General features: G+C 40.7%; 1 protein-coding gene across 7 annotated transcripts in view; it reads left to right on the top strand.

The window, feature by feature from the left end:
- The window catches only part of NLGN3 (neuroligin 3), a 126,379-nt gene that overhangs the window by 70,962 nt on the left and 30,131 nt on the right, over window positions 1-25,286 (top strand). For 6 of the 7 annotated variants that reach the window (XM_073640980.1, XM_073640979.1, XM_073640975.1 and 3 more), the window contains one exon: window positions 18,790-19,390. The exons of the other annotated variant lie outside the window; for it this stretch is intronic. In XM_073640980.1, the coding sequence (XP_073497081.1) occupies window positions 18,952-19,390 (439 nt within the window). In that variant the 5' untranslated portion in view covers window positions 18,790-18,951. The remainder of the gene's footprint in view (window positions 1-18,789; window positions 19,391-25,286) is intronic. 7 annotated transcript variants of the gene reach the window in all.

The raw sequence follows: 25,286 nt of genomic DNA, 5'->3' as shown, positions 1-25,286 counted from the left end.
TTCATGCATGATTCCGACTCTACTAGAAAAAAAACTATCCGTAGATATCACCCTTTAAACGTATCACTTTGGCTGCAGTATAAATACAACTGTGTAGTGAGTTAGAGAGGGTGCATGGCATCAAGGGAATAAAATGGAATGCCATTACACCAAGACAGCCCTCATAATATCAAGAATGAATCCCTACAATTTTATATGCAAGCTGCAGGCTGAGAAATTGGGAGCAGAAGTGAAGTGGAGGAGTCATCTGGGAGCATTTCACAGTCTCGCTCTTGGTGCATGTCCTATTCAGTGGAGCATGCTGGCAGATGTGCTCTGCGCAGGCCTGCTTAAGTCAAGGGTAGGCACGGTGTAATATAGGAAGGTAGGTCTGAAGTTTATACAGTACAATTAAGCACTGAAGGAAAAAATAAGAGGCGGAGTAATAATATGTCCCTTCTAACTGTTTGTTTATGGGTCTTATCCTAAGAGTATGATGTCTTATTAGAAGTACACAGACGTGATGTACAATTCTCGTAGTGTACAGCAGGACTAATTTAGTGTAATGAAGAGAATACCACCGTGACATAGACAGCAAGTATCGAATGAAGAATTATGGGTCCGACCTTAGTACCTGTGAAACAGAATGTCGGAGGTAGTGGCTGCTGTCTAACAGATGGTCCAGTGCTATACATAAGGGATGTCTAATACACATTAGACTAATATCGGCAGAACGTGCCAATCTCAATAGAATCAGCAGATGGTCTAATTGGTATGTGGGCTTCCCAATTGTCCCCTATAGATGATTGTCAGGGGATGGAGGGATGCCGCATGTCTGATTCCGGACTGCTATCAATGTTCTTTAAAAGATAAGCCGCTACAGATGTTCGACAGTGGCTGTCTCATAGAGAATAGAGATGAGCGAACCCGAACTCTAAAGTTCGGGGTTCGTAGGTGTCCGGTGCTGAACTCTGAACACAAACTTCTACCACGAGTCCGTTATACTATTCGGGAGTTCGGGGAGAGAGAGATTTTCCAACTCAAAAGTTTGGGCCCCCCTTGATTTTTTGGGGGTTTGTGTTCAAGTTTATGTTTGGGTACTGTTCTTCTACCCCAACCGAACTTTGGACCAAAGTTTGGTTGAACCCGTACTTCTACAGGTCCACTCTTCCCTAATGGAGAACACTGGAGAGATCGGTGAGTCGGGGAAGATGGATGCCGGCAGAACGATCAAAAGAAAACCATTAGGTCATCGTGAAAAAAGAAGGCAAACATGTAAGAAAGAAGGGGTGGAGGAAAGTGTATACATATGTGGGGACTGACCTTCAAATGATCAAATTGTTTATGGGTTGTTAGAGGTCAACGGGGACCTGAATTTGTCCAACTACTTGAGCGCCCAGTAGTGCTATATGTTGAAGGAAGATGGAAGTTTGTCATCTTAGAAGGACTTTAGCTCCTCCATTCTCTTAACATGGTTGACACTTTCTTAGAAGGCAGCCTTAGGAGCACTCAGGGCTGTGGAGTCAGAGTCGGAGTCCATTTTGGTGGAGTCGGTGTAATGGAAATTGAGGAGTCGGAGATTTGACTTACCGACTCCACAGCCCTGGGAGCACTAGTGGAGAAAGACAAAAGAGGGCCCTGTGCAAGAACAGTATATGGGTCATTTGCAATCTAATAGCTCCTCATAATGCACAATTCCATCTACTTTGGAGGTGTAAATGGGCCCTCTTACCTCTTGGGCCCCTGTGCGGCTGAACACATTGCACCAATGATATGTTTGCCTCTGCATAGTGGGTGATACAGTATGTGCCCAATGGTGTACAGAAGCCAGAAATGTTCTGAACGAGACCTTTTTTAGACATAGACTAGGGGCCTGGAATAAGAAACAAAGCAATATCTGGAAGGCATAAAATCTTATACACATATAAACTGAAATTTCTTTAATTTGGCGTAATGATTCAAATTTCGTTAAATGCGCTCAGTGTATGTTTTCTTAATACAATGCCAGGAGGTAAGTCGCAGAGATTTTAAAAATCTCTTCTTCGAGTTGCAGTAATTTTCTGCTCATTGATGGATACACAGGGCTCATTTTGAAATCCACAGGATTGCAATCCTTTTTGCGCAAATTCATTATGGATTTCAACGTTTCCAATGCATGGGGTTAAATTAGTAACAAAGTCCACATGTAACAATTATACGTTTTACTTCAAGCTTGTCAGATTCTCCAGTGAATTATGTTGCAGATTCCGCCTCTTGTGCAGTCCATCATTTCTTTCCACATCTGGGCTGCATGATGTATTTGAATTCAGAACACCATGTTAATCTTACTATAGCTTGACATATAAGAATTTTTGCGCCACTGAACAATGTCTTTAAAAGGGTTTTACAGTACTTTTATGTGGATGACCTATCTATCAGATAGGACATCAATATAATATCGTCATGGATCCGGCATCGGACACCCCCACTGTTCAGCTGTTATCAGCTTCGGTGGCTGCTGGATGTAAACAATGGATGGAGTGGAACACAGCTGCTCCGTATACTGTGTAGTCGCCACTTCTGGGTCCTGCAGATCAGTTCTTAGTGAACAGTATAGAAGCTGATCTATAGTACCCAGCAGTGGCCAATAAATAACGTATAAATCTGTAGTGGCCCACTCCGTACAGTGCTTTTGCTGATAACATCTGATCGGTGCGAGTGTTGGGTGCCACTGATCTTATATTAATGGCCAATCCATATTTTCCATACTGGACAACCTCTTTAATGTCTTCCTGCAAATGGACGTAACTTCATGCAATCCAGCATACAGTTGAGTCCCAAGGATGGAACTGGTGTTTTGTCCGTTCCAGAAGCTTAGTTGTGCATTATTATTTTTATTATATATATATATATATATATATATATATATATATATATATATATATGTATGTGTGTATAATAGCTGGACCTATCTCTGACAGATTAGATAATGCAATGAACTACATGAGTACTACAGTGTATTATCAATGCGATCAAAGGATTACATGTTCAAGTCCCCTCGTGACACTGTGAAAAAAAAATGTTTTTGAGGACGTGTGTGTAATAAATATATATAAATAAATATATATTTATCTCAAAGTCCCTTTTTTAATTAAAAAAATGGTTTATTTGTAAAAAACACAACTTGCAAAAGCAACAAATATTTGGTATCCAAGCGATTGTAATGACCCGTACTATTAATCTGTATAATTTATCCTAGATGGTGATAGCCATAAAAATATATATATGCCTAAATTGATGTTTTTAAAATCTTGCCTCACAAAAAAAAAAATCAAAAAGATTTTGTATATACCCCAATGGTGCCAATAAAAATTACAGCTTATTACACAAAAACAAGCCCCCATACAGTTCTGTACTCATTATACTGCATGGTGAACTCCATGAAAAAAAAATTAAGTTAAAAAAGTTAAGATTTATTGTTTTTTTTTTAAATTAAGCCCACTAACAAAAATTAACTAGAAAGTGATTAAAAAGTTGTATGTACAGCTTGTCCCACGAAAAACAAGCCTTCACATATCTCTGTTTACAGAGAAATAGAAAAGTTCTGGGTATCAGAGTATGGCAAACAAAGCAAAGGATTTTTTTGCATAAAAGTAGAAAAACATAATAAAAAAATGTATTGGTATTGACCCGCATAATAAAGCTAACATGTCATTTATACTTAGCAGTGATTGGTGTTAGAAAATATACCGTAAATAAAATATTTAAAATTTATGATTGCTCATTTTGCCTCCCAGTTTGCAAAAATAATCCCTTATACACATGAAATGTTGTAAAACTAAAAGTAGAAATGGGAAAAAATATGGCAAACAAAAACAAGTGTTTTTTTTTTTTTAAAGTGTATATTTACTGTGCAAAATAATAAACCACATATGAAAGCTATATGAATTTGGTTTTGCCATATTTGTACTGAGCTACAGAATAAAGTTAACAATTTATTTGTGCAGCACAGCAAATAGCAAAAAATTTAAAACTTAACAAAACAGTGGCAGAATTGCTATTTTGTTTGTATTTCTCCCAATAAAAAGTTAATAAAAGTCTCATAATAAGCTACATGCTACACCAAAATGATTCCACTAACATACAAAATCATCCCGAAAGAATCGAGCACTCTTTGTTACCGAAAAAAAATGAAAAAGTTATGGCTTGTAGAATGTGACAGTAAAAAAAGTAAAAAATAAAAATTGTCATAAAGGCCAAAACAGTCTGTGACGCCTAGGGGTTAATGGTGTGAGCTTGTGATTTCACATAGTCCTTACATATGATGAGGCATAAGGAGGTGAGATTTATAGCCCAGCGGGTTCCTTTTACCCAGTGATAAAGGAACAGTGACATTACTGGTTTAGCATTTGTGTACTGTGCTATGGTTGTATTATATTTGCATTTTTGCTTTTTTCCATTTAGCGGCAAAGTCCTGTCTGTTAATAGAACTATTAAAGCAAATGTAGCAGACAGTGCAGAAGGGCAAAGAGAGACTGAAAACCAGAGGGGCATATTTGCCACTAACATTTGTTGATGCCAAAGGCTGAAGTCACCACGAATGAGAGGAGTTGGAGAACTTTCACATGTAACAATCTCTTCTCATCGCCAATAGTTTACCATAAGAAAGTCACCAAATTTAAGGGTAAAAAAATGAACAAGAAAAAGTTGTAATTGTTTGCATAGCTTTAGCTAACCTTTCATTAGTGATGTCTGTAGATAATATTTTTGTCAACCTAATTCCATTCTGATTTGTGGGGTTTGACTTGACAGTAAGGGTACTGGACTGCCTTTAGCCATCCTATTAGACCATGTTCAGTATTTGGTCAGTATTTTCCATCAGTATGTGTAAGCCAAAACCAGGAGTGGGTGATAAATACAGAAGTGGTGACGTGTTTCTATTATACTTTTCCTCTGATTGTTCCACTCCTATTTTTGGCTTACAAATACTGATGGAAAATACTGACCAAATACTGAGTGTGTGAACGTAGCCTTACACAGCAGTGCTCACGAATAGTGCTGTGTGGCACTACCCTGCACAGGAGCGAGGCTCAGCAGGGAAACGCTGACCAGGAGCTACAGCACTTGGCTCTGCAACACCCATTTTATTTGAGGATTTTGGCGTTGCTGTGCCCGGATTCCCATCTTTCAGTAAATGTAAACCATTGTCGCAGTTAGGGGACCCGTCAGCTCTCCTAACATGTATTTTTTTAGTAATTAACTGCATTCTCCATGAAAGAACAATTTGAAATCATCTCTTTATAGAACCTTGCATTGTGCTGTTCCTCAGTTATTCCTCATAGAAATATATGAATACATTGACAATTGTTAACATTCCCCTGTTAAAGGGATGTGTCCTTATACAGTCTTATACTATCTGCACAGATTGATTAAATCATCATTACGATAGACAGACACCCCTAGAAAACAGCATGGATTACTGTTGGAGACACCCAATTGAGCTCCCATCGGAATGTAGCGAATATGAAGAGATGGTACTGCACACCAAGGGGCTCTGAGGAGGACTGCTTACAAAATGATTTATTTTTGAGATCTCATATCCATTAATCACACCACAGTAGGCTAGGGCCACGACAGTATAAAAAAAACTTTCAGCGTTGCATCCAGAAAAGTGGAATGATTTAATTTCTTCTCAATTGTCATCCGTGTACAATCCATTTTGTTTACTCAGCAACTATTAATCATTTACGGGACCATGAACAGTTTCCTATGTTACAGAACTGCAATGGATCCATAAAAATCGGATGCTATACTGATACTCTGACTCCGGATGGCATCTGATTTTTTTCCTCACACCCCTAGACTTGAATGGTGAATCTCATCCAATATATGGAGAAAAATCGGGCACGCTGCCATTTTTTTCACATGCAGATTCAGTCAGTGAAAATAATCGCTCATCTTCACTGCCCCATTGAATAACATTGGTCCGAGTGCCATTCTTTTTTGAAAATAGGTTTGGGTGCACGGGCCCATAGGTTCAGGAATAAATATTGTAACATTTTGGATATATCATCAGGTTAGTGTTAAAGATGACCCGAGGTTCAGGATGAGCTTCCCCAAAAGTCAAATCAGGACGCACCTGTACATCACACATCACACTGCTGAGCTTGGGTCAGAAGGTCCATTAAAGAAGTTGTCCAGTGCTTTATTTTACCCCCCCCCCCAATGTATCCCCCCGGGGCCCCTAAGACTTTTTGTAAATACCTTATGTTGCTGATAATGCCTGTGAGCGGCGCTATCGGTGGCCACTCCCAGGCATCACGTGACCCTGCGCTGACGTCACGACAAGTGAGGCGTGACTCAGCGTTGAGGTCCCCGCGGTGGCTGCTGGGTTGTGGGCGAGGTTACCCCCCGTGTCACACCCAGCATCCACCGCGCCCTTTCCCAATGAATGGGGAGAGACAGAGCGCGCGGTGGATACCGGATGTGACGCAGGGGGGGTAACCCCGTCCACAGCCTGGCATCCACCGTGGAACCAGGAAGATCGTGACCTCCGGCTGCTGCCAGCACTTGTCGTGACATCAGCGGATGTCAGAGCCGGCTGCAGCCGGGGGTCACGTGATGCCTGTGAGTGGCCAGTGATAGCGCCGCTCACCGGCAGTATCTGCAACGTAAGGTAATTACGAAAATCCTTAGGGGCCCCCGGGGGGATACTTTGGGGCGGTAATATAAAGTACTGGACAACCCCTTTAATATTGGACGTGTGAAAGCAGCCTAATGGGTGCAATGTTAGCGATTGATTTTTGTGGTTTCAACAAGTGAACCTTTTTGAAATGTACAGTGTATCAGGAGACTGACGTTCTGTTACACGCTTTAGATTGAGATTTCTAGCAGAGGCCAGTATTTTATTGTTTGTTGCCAAAGTATCTTAGTATTTGTGTCTATCCAGTTTCCCCTTTATCCTTACCTGAGCCTCTGTGCGTGCCAAAGTGAGGAAACTGCATAGTCTCATGCAGCGACCAGCACGCCCGACAGCAGCTTCTGCGTTCTTTTGATGATCTGTGTTGGCTTTCCACCAAAGCTATCTCTTGGAAATAAGGCCAATAATTTCTGCTGTGGTCTTATTATCAAAACCACGATTTGTCTTCTTCTAGATTTATTCTTTGTTTATCCTGCAAGAGCCTAGCAGGAAATATAAGAGTAACATTATGGCTCGGTCAGTGTGATTCTTGGGAGCGAGAAGCTACACAACTGTTTTAAAGATCCATGCTTAAGAGTGAATAACCCCTTTTAACTCTGTTGTTTGACAAGGGGTAACCAAACCACCACTCTTGATCCTGGAGAGATTTTGCCCGCTTCTCGTGATCTAGTAAAATGTTGAATTACAGATATTTTTTTTTGTACTGATTTCTAGTGTTTTCATGCCTTATTCTCTTTTCCTCTGAATAGCTACTTTCACAAAATTCACAGACTGCACTTAAAAATAAACTTGACTATCAGAAATCCATAGTCAGATATAACCTAAAATCTCACGCTCAGTTCACACATTCGTGTTTCATATACATGTTCTATTTGTGTTTTTTATGGATTGAACACATACCCTTTATAGTCTTTGGGCATTTTCACATGTTCGTTTATTTGTAATCCTAATGCCCAAAATTATCCAATTTGTGGATCAAACTCGTCTACTCAATCTCATCCACTCAAGTGAGTGTGAAAATAAGATGATGACATTAATATGCTGTCTGTCTTTTTAAGGATAGAAGTTTTTATGGGTAGAAGTTTGGATTTTTGGGGGGGAATTTTTACACTGATCCCACATTTATAGTAAAACCAGCCACAACGATTAAAAGTGTATGAAAATTTGATCCAGTGCACTGATGAAAAATGTTCTAGTTTAGTTTTCTTGTGCGCAAGGTCATGTGAATAAATCCATAGTGCTCACATCACAGATCCCACACACTGCTCTCTGATGGTGGAAAATCTGTTTTTTCAATTTAGCCATAGATGTAAATGAAGAAGAAAACACGTTGGGTTACATTTATCAAAAGCATGTCATATTATTTGGTAAAACACATGTAGAACACGTAGAAAAAGAAAAACAAAAACGATAAAAGTGCAAATGCCATATGCTTCTATAAATAAACATGTAAGCAACAAACCAACCTAAACCCTAAATAATGTGATAACCAAATACAACCCATGTTTAAGAACGTCAACTTTTTTAAGAGAATGAGAATAATGACCAAGGTAGGCAATAAGGGTCCTTGCTAAGGAACTCCATGTACAGTATTGTGAAAAAGTTTGTCCCCTTCCTGATTTCTTATTCTTTTGCATGTCTGTCTTAAATGTTTCAGATCCCAAAACAAATTTAAATATTAGACAAAGAGAACACAAGTAATCGCAGAATGCAATTTTTAACCCCTTCATGACCAGGCCATTTTCCGTTTTTGTTTTTTCCTCCCCTTGTTCCCAGAGCCATAACTTTTTTATTTTTCCGTCAATATGGCCATGTGAGGGCTTATTTCTTGAGCGACAAGTTGTACTTTTGAATGACACTGTTGATTTTACCATATTTTGTACTGGAAAACAGGGAAAAAAATCCGAGTGCGGTGAAATTGCAAAAAAAGTGCAATTCCACAGTTGTTGGTTTTTTTTTTACCATGTTCACTGAATGCTAAAACTGACCTGCCATTCTGATTCTCCAGGTCATTACGAGTTCGCAGATACCAAATATGTGTAGGTTCTTTTTTATTTAAGTAATGAAAAAAATCCAAAGTTTGTTAAAAAAAAGCGCCATTTTCCAAGACCCGTAGCGTCTCCATTTTTCGTGATCTGGGGCCGGGTGAGGACTTATTTTTTGCGTGCCGGGCTGATGTTTTTATTGATACCATTTTGGGGTAGATATGATGTTTTGATCGCCTGTTATTGCATTTTATTACAATGTTGTGATGACAAAAAAAAATTAAATTCTGGGGTTTAGAATTTTTTTCTCGTTAAGCCATTTACCGATAGGATTAATTCTTTTTTTTATGGATCAGGCAATTCTGAACGCTTTGATACCAAATATGTGTATATGTGATTTTTTTATTTTTATTTTGAATGGGGCGAAAGGAGGGTGATTTAAACTTTTAAATATACAGTATATATACACTTTTTTTTATTATTTTTAAAAACATTTTTTTTTTAACTTTTTGCATGGATCAATTGTCTCCATAGGAGACTAGAAGCTGCAGTTGTCTGATTGCCTGTGTGTAGCAGAATTGCTCACTTGCTATGAGTGCCGACCGCTGGGCGGTGCTAATAGCAATCTGGCAGTGACAACCGCAGGGGTCTCCTGCAGACCCCAAGCTGTTATACCAACCCATTGGCGACTTGCGATCATGTGACGGGGTCACAGATGGGCAGGGTTAGTGACACTTCCGGTAAGCGCGAGTTAAATGCCGCTGCCAGAGATTGAAAGCAGCATTTAACTAGTTAATATCCGCGGGTGGATTGCGATTTCACCTGTTGCTGTTAGGGGCACTTGACAGCTGTACAGATCAGCTGTCATGTGCCTGGAAAGGTGCGGGCTCAGCGCCGGAGCCTGCACTAAAGGGAGGGAGCCGGCGTGTGTCGTACTATTGCGACACACATCGGAAAGGGGTTATATGAAGATCTTTACTATTAAGGGAAAAATAAATCCATAGCTATAGTGCCCTGTGTGAAAAAGTAATTGCCCCCCCCCCCTCTTAAAGCATAAATTAACTGCGGTTTATCACATCTTTAGGAAGCTGAGTTCAATTTCCCTAGCCACACACAGGCCTGATTACTGCCACACCTGTTCTCAATCAAGAAATCCCTTAAAAAGGACTTTCCTGACAAAATGAAGTAGACCAAAGGTCCTCAAAAGCTAGACATCAAACTGCGATCCTAAGAAATTCAGGAACAAATGAGAAACAAAGTATTTGAGATCTATTAGTCTGGAAAAGGTTATATAGCCATTTCTAAACCTTTGGGACTCCTTTGAACCTTAGTGAAAGCTATTATCCACAAATAACTAAAACATGGAACAGTGGTGAACCTTCCCAGGAGTGGCTGGCCTACCAAAAATATTCCAAGAGTGCAGCAACGACTCATCCAAGAGGTCACAAAAGACTCCACAACAACATCCAAAGAACTGCAGGCCTCACTTGCGTCAGTTAGGCTGTGTGCCCACGATGCGTTTAAGCGTTTCCGCAGCGGCAAAAACGCTGCAGAAACGCTTAAAAAACGCTTGGTAGAAGGCCTGCCATTTTCCCCAATGATAATCCGCATGTGCTGTGCACATGCTGTGGAAATTTCCGCTGCGGATTATCATTGCGGAAAAAAACGCAGCACTACCAATTATTTTGCGGAAGTGCTGCGTTTTCGCCGCCATTGACTTACATTGAAACGCATGGATTATGCATCACTGCATATGTAGATGCTCATTCCACGCTTTTCAATGTGCGGATGGTACCCGGGTCTAGAGGAGAGGAGACTCTCCTCCGGACCCGGGTACCTTAGAACCTGTAAAAAAAAACAATAAAATAAATGTTATATTTACCTTCTGATGGCCCCCGCTGCGCTCGTCCTCCCATTCCGGCAGATCGCGGTGGACCGAAGGACCTGCGCTGATGTCATAGTCATGTGACGGCAGGTCCTTCACTGCAGTGTACCGCGAGCTGCCGACAAGGGAGAACGGAGCGAAGCAAGACTGCGGGGGCCATCGGAAGGTAAGTATAGATTTATTTTTTTATTTTTAACCATTCTTTAAGGTCACACTATATAAATCCATGCCGTTTGCATGGATTTATATAGTGTGACCAAGTTGACAAGCACTTTTCCAAGTGATGCTAAAATCGCTTGGAAAGCGCTTGTCAACTCGCATGCGGAAATGCATGTGAAGAACGCTTCACATCCGCATGTCCCTGGCAGGAAAAATGCATGTACAATCCGCATGCATTTTTTTCTGCCAGGGAGATGCAGAAACGCTCAGGAAAAATCCGGAGCATTTCTGCATCGTGGGCACATAGCCTTAAGGTCATTGTTCATGACTTCACCATAAGAAAGAGACTGGGCAAAATGGCATGCATGGCAGAGTACAAACTACTGTTGAGCAAAAAGAACATAAAGGATCGTCTCAGTTTTGCCAAAAAATATCTTGATGATCCACAAGACTTTTGGGAGAATACTCTGTGGACTGACGAGACAAAAGTTGAACTTTTTGGAAGGTGTATGTCTCATTACATCTGGCGTAGAAATAACACCGCATTTCAGAAAAGGAACATCATACCAACAGTAAAATATTTTGGTGGTAGTGTGATGGTCTGGGGCTGTTTTGCTGCTTCAGGACCTGGAAGACTTGCTGTGGTAAATGGAACCTGTTACGCACACGCCCGGACTGACTGGCATGAGCGTGATTAGTGATCCCACTGGACTATGAACCAAGGAGTGCCTGGAGGGGCGTAACTAAGTATCAACCCGGTCCGACCAAGGTCGCACAGCGGCTCAATCGACTCCGTGAACCAGGGAGGAACCGAGCAGAGGGACCAGGTGCTACTCCAGGTCAGACCCCGGTCACAGCTGTTGACCCACACTGGGGAATGCAGGAACAGGCTGGTTAGGCTGCCATACAGACAGGTGGGTACTGGCAGGCACGGCTGGTGTGCAGACAGGGGGGTACTGGCAGGCACGGCTGGCGTGCAGACAGGGGGGTACTGGCAGGCACGGCTGGCGTGCAGACAGGCAGATACTAGCAGGTAGGAGCGCAGGCTGGATAGGGACCAGTACAGACTGTGATACAGAAGCAGAGCGAAACCGCTGGTGCAGTGGGCAAGCGGAGCAGGGCGAAACCGCCGGTGCGGTGGGCAAGCGGAGCAGAGCGAAACCGCCGGTGCAGTGGGCAAGCAGAGCAGAGCGAAACCGCCGGTGCGGTGGGCAAACGGAGCAGTGCGAAACCGCCGGTGCGGTGGGCAAGCGGAGCAGAGCGAAACCGCCGGTGCGGTGGGCAAGCGGAGCAGAGCGAGACCGCCGGTGCAGTGAGCAAGCGGAGCGGAGGAGGAGGTGCAGGCAGACAGGACAGGGCTCTGTTCACATGGAACAGACTGGAAAATACAGGAAGATAGAATACAAGAGGTAGATGCGGAGGCAGGGAAATGGGACAAGCAGAACCTGATACACACAAGGTACTTACAATGAAGTAGCAAGTGGACACTAAACTCACAAACAGAAGTACAGAGACAACGAGTTGGAGTTAGGTGCTGGTTCAGACACTGCAGGACAAGGGAAGGTATGGACATAGAGACAAACAAGTAACGGACTAGGACACTGTTCAGACAGGAACTGAACCAGGAACAAGATACAGGAATGAGCCTGGGAACTCAGCCCCAAGGGTGGCGGAAACAGACTAGAAGTCACAGATAACGGGCCTAGGTATACAGCCCCCAGGGTGGCGGAAACAGACTAGGAGTCAAAGGTACAGGTAACGGCCCTGGGTATTCAACCCCCAGGGTGGCGGAAACAGACAAAATATAGGACAGGACCTGGCACCTCAGTTGCAAGGCACAACTGAAGGAAAGTGTTGCTCAGGCACCTCCTACTGGGTGGAGGGGGTTTAAGTATCCAGTGACTCACAGCAATAGCTATAAGAAACAAGCAGAAAGCCGCGCCGACGCCCTAAGCAATCAGACAAGAGACATGGACAGAGCAGGTACTGAAGCAAAGAGTGCAGCATGGATTGACAGGTAAGATTGCGGTCTTGCATGGTGGGAGGTGGTGCACCATGCAAGCACGCCGCCAGGGATGTTACAGTACCATGAATTCTGTCTACCAAAAAATCCTGAAGGAGAATGTCTGGCCATCTGTTTGTGAACTCAAGCTGAAGCGCACTTGGGTTATTCAGTAGGACAATGATCCAAAATACTCCAGCAAGTCCACCTCTGAATGGTTTAAGAAAAACAAAATTAAGACTCTAGAGTGGCCTAGTCAAAGTCCTGACCTTAATTCAACTGAGATGCTGTGGCATGACCTTAAATAGGCGATTCATGCTTGGAAACCCTCCAATGTGGCTGAATTACAACAATTTTGCAAAGATGAGTGTTCAAAATTCCTCCAGAGCGTTGTAAACGACTCATTGCCAGCTATCACAAACACTTGATTGCGATTGTTGTTGCTAAGGGTGGCCCAACCAGTTATTAGGTTTAGGGGGCAATCACTTTTTCACAGAGGGCCCTGTAGGTTTGGATTTCTTTTTCCCTTAATAATAAACACCTTCATTTAAAAACTGCATTCTGTGATTACTTGTGTTATCTTTGTCTAATATTTACATTTGTTTTGTGATCTGAAACATTTAAGTGTGACAAACATGCAAAAGAATAAGAAATCAAGCAGGGGCAAACACTTTTTCTCACCACTGTGTATCCCTGTACCCAATAGCTTATGGTGTACACTACTTGCTTCTTAGCAAGGACCCTGATTGCCTATCTTGGTCATTATTCTCATTCTCTTGAAAGTGTCATCCTTTTTAACTCTGGGTTGTTTTTGGTTATGACATTTTTTTAGAATTAGACTGGATTGTTGCTTACATGGTTATGTAGTGATTTGGAATATGCACTTTATAAATATATGGAACGTGCACTTTTGTGCACATGGTATTCATATAACTGAAATTCTATCTTTCCATTGGTGGGCTTACAAGGGTATGTTCACACATTGAGTTTTTTCAGCATTTTTTTATGCAAATTTTCAGCTGCATTTTACAGTACCAGCAAAGTCTATGAGATTGCCGAAATCTCATGCCCACACCTTGGTTTTTGTGTCATACGTATTTTATGCTTTGCATGGTTTTTTGCACAATAGAGCATGTCACTTCTTTCAGTGTTTTTTCAGTGCTTTTTCAGCGTTTTTCACCCATTGGAAGTAATGAGTGGTGAAAAAGCGTTTTTTGTGCCAAAGCCAGAATGAGATTTTTTTTTTGTCACTGAACTTTATGTTACATGCATAAAGAGACAAAAGGGCAGTAAAAAAAAACGCACCAAAAAAAGCAAGAAAAATCCTGATCAAACCTCCTGGCAAGAGATCAGGTTTTGCTGCTGAAAAAAAAAAACGCTGAAAAAAACGCAATGTGTGAACATAGCCTTATGCATTTTTGATTATAATCATTTTTTGTTCTTGCTTTCTGCTCTTTATTTCAGACCATTTGTTTTTTTCTTGTACACTTTTACATTTTTTTAGCTATTATCATGCGGCTTGATTCTACTTTTGCCATTATTAATACATTATTTACACATACATATATATACAGTGTATGTATATATATATATATATATATATATATATATATTGTGAGGTGTGCCCTCATTAGCATAAGATTCCTTTCATTATATATAGTGTTTTTTATACACATAGGTAGCACTCCTCTTATGGCAGTGCCCACTGTTTGTAAATTAATATAGCTGGTAAAAGCTTGGTTCATTTATTGTCATTTGTGGCAATAATTTCAGTAATGCATTTGTCAACAGTGGTCATTTTGTTACAAAATACATAACTGCTATTGATATTCACTGTTTGAAAGTTTGTTGCTTTTTGCCAGGTTCTGTGTGGAGTAGAGGTTCATTTTTTTCCCCTTTGCAACCTTATTTGCATTTTAGAAATGTATCATCATGCTACGTTGATTTTGTACTTTCCAAAAAGCCATACAGGGCACAAATAAGCTGGGAAAAGCGTAAATTAGATGCATGATATTTATACGGTGCAAGCGACAACACAATAAGCCAATTAGGATAGTAAATGCCTTCTAATGCGGCTCGAGATCTGTGCAAGACGGATAATATTTATAATGCCCATCAAGCTTTTATATAGGTTTCTAACAGCGGAGCATTGTAAATTGTTCAAAAGCGAAGTTTCTTCAATGGCAAAACCAAGAATTCTCTGGGAAACAGTAGATTATATAGAATGTGACCTGGACAAGGTTATCATTATGTCAGTAAACACCTTGAATGTTGTATAATTTACGTTTATTAAAGAGAAGGTACAAAGGGCAGGAACAAGAATGTCTTAGAAGAAACAGAACGGTCAGCGACGATGTGTATTATTATAAAGATACTGCCGATGCCCTTTAGTTATTCATGTAGACAGGGCAGCAGGACCTACATAAGGTGTGTAATATAAAGCTCAAGTGAGCAATGGATGGCATTATTAGTAGTTATAGTATAAGCTAAAAGCGAGGAAAGTAGCATTTTTCAGTAGTAGTTGATATTACAGTCAAACGACCAACATATTTTTAGAAGTAGTAATAGCAAATGATACAAATGAGCAAAGCTCGGCAAATTTTACAGATAGTAGATGTTAAAAGCAGGGAAAGTCCAGCAGTTTTGCAATATTAGTATAGATTTTCCGCTCTGGTCAATGGTTTACGGGATGTAAGACCAGTTTCACATAGAATAACCATTTAATAAAAGACCCAAGAGAAAAGAATACTTAAAATGGCCAAAATACTTTTCCCACTTAGGATTCATTGTTTTAGTAAATATTTGTATTCCCCAGGAGATAACAATCTCGGATTATATTTTCCTGCAACTCTTTAATGCCTAATTTTTCTGTTACTCCTACTAGAACTGTATAGACAAATTGTTGAGAGGCCATTACTATTTCCCTTGTCATAGAGTTGTCACCACCCGGACTTACACTGATTACACTGTGTCACACGCTGCAGGAACTCCCCCCAGCTAGCCCATTTGTCAATTTATTTGATATCTGTTGATTTATGTGATATATTGTTATTCTGTAATGTCTTTATTGTCTATACAAGTTCCCTCTAAAATGGAAAGTGCTTCAGAATATGTTGGTGCTATAGAAATAAAAGCATTATTATTATCATTATTTGTACATTTCTAATATGAAGAACATGAACACCAGAGTGGTCTATTTTGACAGTTTTATATTGTTTTATCTGTCTGCAATAAATAGTAAAAAAAAAAACATTACTTGTCCATGAAGAGGAAAATCCCAAAATACCTCACCCAAATATTTTTTTACATTTCCTGCTATCTAAAGCTCTCATTAACTATAGAGCTAAGTTCCAATATCCATTCATATTTAACTATTTAAGAGGCCTTCTAAGCTAGCCAAAACCTATGTTTGTTTTTACAAAATGATACATTGAATATGTTTTAAGCAACTTTGCAGTTCAGGAGTTTGCTACACATGACTCCCTTTATGGCTTACTAGCGATTTTATTTTTGTAATGCTGTAGAATATGCATCTAGGCTTTTTCTATGATGTGAACAATTCATTTTGTTTTACAAGATTTTTTTTTGAGAAAGGCCAGTTAGTTTGAGGCCGGGGTCACTTGGGCCGATTATGCTAATGACACTCAGATCAAAATCTGTCAGACTTTTAGCCGAGTGTCATCTTACTGTGATCCGATTCTCTTGCATGGAAGAATCGCAGCACAGGTGCCGAGAAGACGGAGAACTTAATTTTTTCCATCTTCTCCATTGTCTGAGTCCATGGATGTCGGAATGCCCTCAAATGACATCTGAGTGCAGTCCGATGTTTCACACTCACCTATAGACTTGTATGGGTGCGCGTGATCCGAATTCCAGAGCTACTTGCAGCATACTTCGAGTTTTTCCAGACTGATATCGGTTTGTAGAAAAAACGCAGATCTGCAATGCTTGATAGTATAAAATTAATGCGAGTGCTGTCCGATAAAACATCAGATAGAACTCAGCCGCGTTATACGTTCTTCTGAACAAGCCCTAATAATGTAGGCTTTGTTTTACATTTAGACAGGGTGATATTAGTAATATAGTTTAGATATCTGTATATACAAAGGCTCATGCAGAAGATCGTATTATTGGTCCGAGTGCGGTCCAACAAGACATCGCTGTATGTCTGAGTTTGATCCGATATTCGGGCTCTATGGAAAACATCAGACTGCACCTGGATGACATCCGAGTGCGATGAGATTTTCATGGACAGACACAATGGAGAAAATGGAGATCTGTTTTTTTCCATTTTCTCATCTGAAAAAATCGGAGCACACCATGATCACACTCTGATGAAACTCTAATCAGAGTCCAATCAGAGAGTGATTAGCATAATTGGCCCAATTCTCTCAGATGAGAGAATATACTCTGGTGTGACCCCAGGCTAAGGCCGGGGTCCCACTAACGTATGGCATCCAATGTGATTGCATTGGATGTGATATGCTAATGACCCTCGGCTCCTGCTCTGCTGCGAGCGTCAGCCGAGTGTCAGTGCTCCGTGCTCCGATCCTACCGCACAGAGAATCCAGTAAGCAATGGTGAGCAATTCTCATGCACCATTGGTAGGTCTGTGCTAACTCGCTATGACCTCCCACCTTGCCCAGAAAACAGCAAAAATTCCAAAATATCCGAGGCACCAGAGACAACTGAAATGAAAAAAAGATAACTTTGATTGCATCATTAAAAGCACATAGCAAATATAAAAGAGCAAGGCAGACAAGGCAAATTTTCGGGCATATTTGTTTTTTTTCAAACCAGAAATACAATTAACAAAAATACAGCTATAGCTTAAGGATGGGATAAAAGTTACGTTTTTTGCACATAAGTTATCTCTGATGCCTCGAAGCTTTTGAAATTATAACTAAGCAAGTGCTCAAGGACATAGGGAGACATGATAGAGTCCTATAACGTATTAGCCTAAGGCTGATCATGGGAGCTCCTGCAGCCTATATATTATCTAACGGAATAGTTCCAGAACAAAAACAATATTGTTTAAATGGCATCTATTGATATCAATGTAGTGTCTTTCCCATCAGACTAACAGAACCCCCTTCGTGACATTCATATTCATTAATATGGCTACATGCATTCATTGGCTGAATCCTACCAAATTCAACATCTACAAGGAGTTTGTATGTTCTCCCCGTGTTTGCGTGGGTTTCCTCCGCGTTCTCTGGTTTCCTCCCACACTCAAAAGTCATACTGATAGGGAATGTAGATTGTGAGCCCCAATGGGGACAGTGATGATTGATGTCTGTAAAGCTCTGTGGAATTAAAGGGAATGTGTCACCCCCTGGGAGATATCAGACCTCTACTATGGGCATACAGGGTATAGAAAAGTAAATCTATACATACCTGTATGGCCCATAGTTTATGTCTGATTGCCGAGAAAAGAGTTTTAATCTATGATAATTAAGCATATAGGCGGGGATTTAGGGGAATAATAAGCACATAGGCTGGTATTTCTTGGCGTCAAGCCTGTACAAAACAGAATTGACTAAAACGCTTTTCTCTGCAATCAGACCTCTGCTATGGGCCATACAGGTAAGTATAGATTTACTTTTCTATACCCTGGCCATAGTAGAGGTCTGATATCTCCCAGGGGGTGACGCATTCCCTTTAATGACGCTATATAAGCGAGTAAAATAAATAATAAATTGGGTTCCATAAGCTATTAAATGGCCACTATTTACCTGCTATATGATTAAATAATCCGATTAATATCAAATTTATCAAAACGCGTAAAGGGAGTTCAAGGATTACTTTTATATCTCTGAGTCAATTTGTTCTATTGTTGGATCTTAGAATTTGTGAACCGATGCTTAAACCTGTCCATTTGCCAGAATATATGACTGGGTGATGGGCTTGAAGAGCTAAAAGTGCTTTTGGATACATTGAGAAAGCATAAAATAGAAATCTTGTAATCCCGGGAGTTTGTGCACCATCATGTTTGTAGAAAGCATTAGTAGTGCAGCTTTGGTAGAGTTTGAGTTTATTGTGGCTGTTTTTCTTTTTGGGTTTTCTTCTGTGTCACTGACAATATCTCTTTTGTCTGCAGGTCTTGTGGATGCCGTCTGTCTTGCTGCTTGTCTGTCGTGGCCTTAGACTTTGGGATACAGGATGTGACTTGCGTGTCCTGTTTGGGGGACCTTGATTTTCTCTAACCCCCTTACCCCAGTGGTGCTTACATTCTGGATGCTAGGACTGTACTGTTCATACCATGCATGCGGTTGGGCTTGGTGTGGCCCCTGGGAAGCTGAGTCTGGCCCTGTGGGTTCTGAGTGTGGCTGCTCGTCTCCTCTCCTCTCATGCACAGGTATATTCGCAGACTGTGAACACACACTACGGCAAGCTGCGCGGCATGCGAGTGGCTTTGCCGACCGATATCTTAGGCCCTGTGGAGCAGTACTTGGGGGTGCCTTACGCTGCACCTCCTGTGGGAGAGAAACGTTTCCTCCCCCCAGAGCCGCCCCCTTCTTGGTCTGGAATACGAAACGCCACACACTTCTCACCCGTGTGCCCACAGAATATACAGAATGCAGTGCCAGACATCATGATGCCAATCTGGTTCACTTCAAACCTGGACACTGTGACTGGATACCTTCAAGAACAAAGCGAGGATTGCTTATATCTGAACATATATGTTCCTACAGAGGATGGTGAGTACTGAGGGGTACGGTAAGATCCCCTCGCCAAACCTGGGATCCAAGCTGGTCTGCGTGTAGTCCCTCCAGTGTTATGTCCACAGCATGGAGGGGGGGAGTGTGCCTGCTGCATGCCGTGTGTCCGCAACCAGTGCTGTCTGCTAATCACGCCCTCAGCACTGTCTCTTCTCCCATCATCCAGTCAGTATTTATTTTAAATCCTCCTCAGATCGGATTACTTCTTATATTCTTTAACCTGTGCCCTTTTATCGGAAGAGGGTATTTTCCCGTCTGCTTCCGACATGTCTTTTTTTTTGTAACATGACCATACAAGTTCATCGCTCAACATTTCCAATTACAACACTGTAACAGTTCCGTTATCACAATTTTTATAACTTTCCTTCATGTGTAAAATTCCATCTTATTATTGCTACATTTCCATTCTCCAGTGCAAGTATTTTTTTTATTAAGATGATAGGCTCTTTTCACACTAGCAGTCCTCGCTGTGCACAATAGCAGTGCCTGATCCGCCGGTCTGAGCAGTAAAGCGGAAAAACTTAAACCTGTCCTTCTTTTTACCGTTCTATTTAATGGTGTCTTGTTTAGATCTGTCAAGAACTATTCATAGGAAATGTTGGATTAGTGTGAACAGAACCTTAAACCTGTCATCCAGCTTTTTTTTGTGTTTGCTCCTGGTTCTCATATTTTAATTATGTTTTGCTGATTCCTGCTCCTCGGCATTTGCATATTTGACAGTCTCCCTTACTGTAACCAATGTGGCCCATAGGTATATCATCAGCCTCCGCTATTAGTCATCCTGTTGAGTTCTTGCATTTCAGTGACTCTTCATTTTCGTTGTATTTTAACCGCTCATCATCACGATAGTTCCCGTCAGTCATCCGCATGTCATCCTCCCAACGAGCTGGAGAAAATTGCTACCAGTCTATGTTTAGCATCCACATGTATTCACATTTACAATGGTTATACTTTTTTTTAAAGGGCTGATGCACCCCATAATATTAGGGTCATCTAAGATAAAACATTCAGATAATATAAACCACGTATACATACAGTACAGACCAAAAGTTTGGACACACCTCATTTAAAGATTTTTCTGTATTTTCATGACTTTGAAAATTGTACATTCACACTAAAGGCATCAAAATTATGAATTAACACATGTGGAATTATATACTTAACAAAAAAGTGTGAAACAACAGAAAATATGTCTTATATTCTAGGTTCTTCAAAGTAGCCACCTTTTGCTTTGATGACTGCTTTGCACACTCTTGGCATTCTCTTGATGAGCTTCAAGAGGTAGTCACCGGAAATGGTCTTCCAACAATCTTGAAGGAGTTCCCAGAGATGCTTAGCACTTGTTGGCCCTTTTGCCTTCACTCTGCGGTCCAGCTCACCCCAAACCATCTCGATTGGGTTCAGGTCTGATGACTGTGGAGGCCAGGTCATCTGGCGTAGCACCCCATCACCCTCCCTCTTGGTCAAATAGCCCTTAGACAGCCTGGAGGTGTGTTTGGAGTCATTGTCCTGTTGAAAAATAAATGATGGTCCAACTAAACGCAAACTGGATGGAATAGCATGCCGCTGCAAGATGCTGTGGTAGCCATGCTGGTTCAGTATGCCTTCAATTTTGAATAAATCCCCAACAGTGTCACCAGCAAAGCACCCCCACAACATCACACCTCCTCCTCCATGCTTCACGGTGGGAACCAGGCATGTAGAGTCCATCCGTTCACCTTTTCTGCGTTGCACAAAGACACGGTGGTTGGAACCAAAGATCTCAAATTTGGACTCATCAGACCAAAGCACAGATTTCCACTGGTCTAATGTCCATTCCTTGTGTTCTTTAGCCCAAACAAGTCTCTTCTGCTTGTTGCCTGTCCTTAGCAGTGGTTTCCTAGCAGCTATTTTACCATGAAGGCCTGCTGCACAAAGTCTTCTCTTAACAGTTGTTGTAGAGATGTGTCTGCTGCTAGAACTCTGTGTGGCATTGACCTGGTCTCTAATCTGAGCTGCTGTTAACCTTCGATTTCTGAGGCTGGTGACTCATCCTCAGAAGCAGAGGTGACTCTTGGTCTTCCTTTCCTGGGGCAGTCCTCATGTGAGCCAGTTTCCTTGTAGTGCTTGATGGTTTTTGCAACTGCACTTGGGGACACATTCAAAGTTTGCCCAATTTTTCAGACTGACTGACCTTCATTTCTTAAAGTAATGATGGCCACTCGTTTTTCTTTACTTAGCTGCTTTTTTCTTGCCATAATACAAATTCTAACAGTCTTTTCAGTAGGACTATCAGCTGTGTATCCACCAGACTTCTGCACAACACAACTGATGGTCCCAATCCCATTTATAAGGCAAGAAATCCCACTTATTAAACCTGACAGGGCACACCTGTGAAGTGAAAACCATTTCCGGTGACTACCTCTGGTGACACTGTTGGGGATTTATTCAAAATTGAAGGCATACTGAAACAGCATGGCTACCACGGCATCTGGCAGCGGCATGCTATTCCATCCGGTTTGCGTTTAGTTGGACCATCATTTATTTTTCAAAAGGACAATGACCCCAAACACACCTCCAGGCTGTGTAAGGGCTATTTGACCAAGAAGGAGAGTGATGGGGTGCTACGCCAGATGACCTGGCCTCCACAGTCACCAGGCCTGAACCCAATCGAGATGGTTTGGGGTGAGTTGGACTGCAGAGTGAAGGCAAAAGGGCCAACAAGGGCTAAGCATCTCTGGGAACTCCTTCAAGATTGTTGGAAGACCATTTCCGGTGACTACCTCTTGAAGCTCATCAAGAGAATGCCAAGAGTGTGCAAAGCAGTCATCAAAGCAAAAGGTGGCTACTTTGAAGAACCTAGAATATAAGACATATTTTCAGTTTCACACTTTTTTGTTAAGTATATAATTCCACATGTGTTAATTCATAGTTTTGATGCCTTCAGTGTGAATGTACAATTTTCAAAGTAATGGAAATACAGAAAAATCTTTAAATGAGAAGGTGTGTCCAAACTTTTGGTCTGTACTGTATGTGGAAGCTGATTTCAGTGACGATTGACTTCCATGAACAATTCAGCTTCTTGTCAGTAGATTAAAAACAAAAAGTTGCAGGACTGAATCCCAATGGATTCCTTATAAAATTGTGAAACAACATGGTGGCGATCACGTATTTTATATTTTGGGTGCTGGACTTCTGCAACGTTAACTCACTCTACAACACTTGCTTTAATTTTACATTTTCGTTGTTTTTTTTCTTTGCATTTCATTTTGAGATGCTTTTTCATTCTATCATTTTTTTCACGGTTTCCCCAAATTCTAGTGCTTTTGCTTAGTTGCCTAGTGAGAGAAATTGTTTAAAGCACCAGTTTTTTTACTTAATTAGGATATGTGCACACACAACGTCTTTTTCAAGCAGATTCTGCCTGGAACCTGTCTAAGAAAGCGTTGCAAAACATAATGCGCAGCCATGTAAAAACCACATTGTTGTGCACTTGTTCAGTCTTTTCTACTTCTTTTACCACTGCAGGGTTGGGAAACCGTGAAGTGATTCAAAGAAGTAGAATGTTCATTTTTCGGGCGGCTTCCGCTAAGAGGCCCCTCGCTAGTTATAGCGTAAACTATGGAGAAAAAATGCTTGCGGCGGAGCCGGCTCAAAAATATCGCAGTTAAGCCTCATCAGGTAAAAAAGGCAGCTAGCTTCTTCCTGAAGCAGCTTCATCTAGAAAAAACCTTGGTGGGTGCACATGGTCTTAAAGAGGGTTCCTATGACTTTCAAAACTTGGGAGAGCAAGGATATTGTCATAAAAAAGAAATAAGTGTTACTTACCTTTCTAATTCCCCACTCTTCCGGTGCAGCCCCTTTAAAGGGAATCAGACAGCAAATTTTTTTTGTCATGTAATCCGAGAGCAGTATGATGTAGGGGCTGAGACCCTGATTCCTTTGATGTGTCACTTATTGGGCTGCTTATTTTATTTTTGATAAAATCACTGTTTTATCAGTGGGAGATTACTAAGGGACTAGTAAACCTGCTGACTTGTAGTCCTGCCGTATTAATGCGCTCTGTATGACCCCGCCCTACCCTACTGACAGTGTATACAAAAAGCCAATCAGTGGTGTGGGCTGGGTTATACAGAGCTCAGCATTCAGAGAACTGCTAGATCTACAGCAAATAAAACAGTGATTTTATCAAACTGACCGCAAGCAGCTCAGAAAGTGACACATCGCTGGAATCAGGGTCTCTGCCCCTACATTATGCTGCTCTTATATGGGGTAGCAAAATCTTGCTAATAGATTCCCTTTAATGACCTTTGCTGGGACCAGAAGTGACATCCTATTCATCATTCACCAGACTGCTGCAGCCAATCAGTGACTTCACTTTGGAGGCCAATAGAGCAGTGGAACCCAGAGCTGCGGGAATAGTTAAGTGACACTTATTTTTTAACGATCCCTTTGTTCTAACAAGTATTGGAGAACCCTGAAAATGGCACATACAGTATATTATCCATTTCAAACTTAGATGAGTATTGGACAAATATGTGAATCCATTCTCAAGCTTTTACAGCCAATATTTTGTAATTAGGTGGGAATTGTAGTGTTTGGCCTGATAAGGATATTCAAAGTGAAAATGACCGCTGAAGCCATTATTGGGTTCTGCAAGCAATCGTAGGAAGGCCAATGTGCTGCAAGGTATTGGCCAAGTAATCATCTGATTTGGGCTTAGGAGTGATAGCTATATGGGTGTTTGTCTGTCTCTTAGAGCAGGATTTGGCTGTATAAGTATATAATCAAAGTTATCTTAATTACTTAGCACCAGAGGCGAATAATAATAAACCTCTACTAACATGTTATACTGAATGATGAGTTACTGCATTATATTATAATAACATGTATATCATTAAAAAGAGTCATTGTGCTTTTAAAAATATCATAATTAAATTTGCCTCAACATTGTTAATACCCTAAAACTTTCAAAAAGCTTAAAAGATAAGATTCCAATGTGGGAAGATAAACTCCGAAGGCGTCATTGCCTCTTTCATTGCAGGAATTCCAGTGTCCATTCTGCTAAACAATTAGTTGATAATGTCACTCATGAAATATATGCATGTATTATCTAATCATGAAATAGTAGTAATAGTTTCAATACCAGACTATCATACAGTATTTTTTTGTTCTTATAACATCTCCTATTTTCTTTCTTCAATCTTAGGTCCTGTCCATTTCTTGTCCCATTGACCTTCCATCTAACTTGTTTGAATTACTTTCATCATGTATATAATGACGTTCTCATTGCTTTTTTTACTACCATCATAAATGCTTGAGTGTATTTTACATCAGTTTTAAGAGGAAGTGTCATTTTTAATGTTTTTTTTGTTTTAGCCAGCGGAATAAAGGGTGCCCGATTTGCTTTTATTCATAATTACTCCATGACCAAGTACAGTATATAGTGATTTCTTCATATCATCCTTCATTATCATTGAAGTAGTAACGGGGTTACAGTTAATTTCATTCACCAAAGAGATGGAATAAAAGAAACATAAGATTTGATACTTCCACTTAAAATTTTGGGATCTGATCCGGTATTTTAGCTGTGTTCCTAAATCATATACCCGGAATTTACATTTTTATTTGCTTTTCCGCTTGTCAAAATTTTTCTAAACTACCAATTGATTTCATTTCTATATTGGATGATATATTACTGTTATGTTATGTTAATCATTTTATTTTGTTCAAGCTCTCATTTTTTTATTTGAAGACTTTATTTTTATTTTCTGTCTACTTTCCTCTTTTTTTTAAGTAGTCATCTATCCAATCTGATTTTTTATATGGTTGTTTCCAATTCACATTTTCTCATTTAATGATTTAAGTCCTTTACCATTTGTGTTGTGGCGTTTTC

Source organism: Phyllobates terribilis, unplaced genomic scaffold (assembly GCF_046119375.1).
Source record: "Phyllobates terribilis strain yellow unplaced genomic scaffold, ASM4611937v1 Scaffold_7__3_contigs__length_470593459, whole genome shotgun sequence".
NCBI classification, from domain to species: domain Eukaryota; kingdom Metazoa; phylum Chordata; class Amphibia; order Anura; family Dendrobatidae; genus Phyllobates; species Phyllobates terribilis.
Note: the sequence above shows the minus strand (reverse complement) of the source record. Positions and strands in the feature narration are given on the sequence as shown.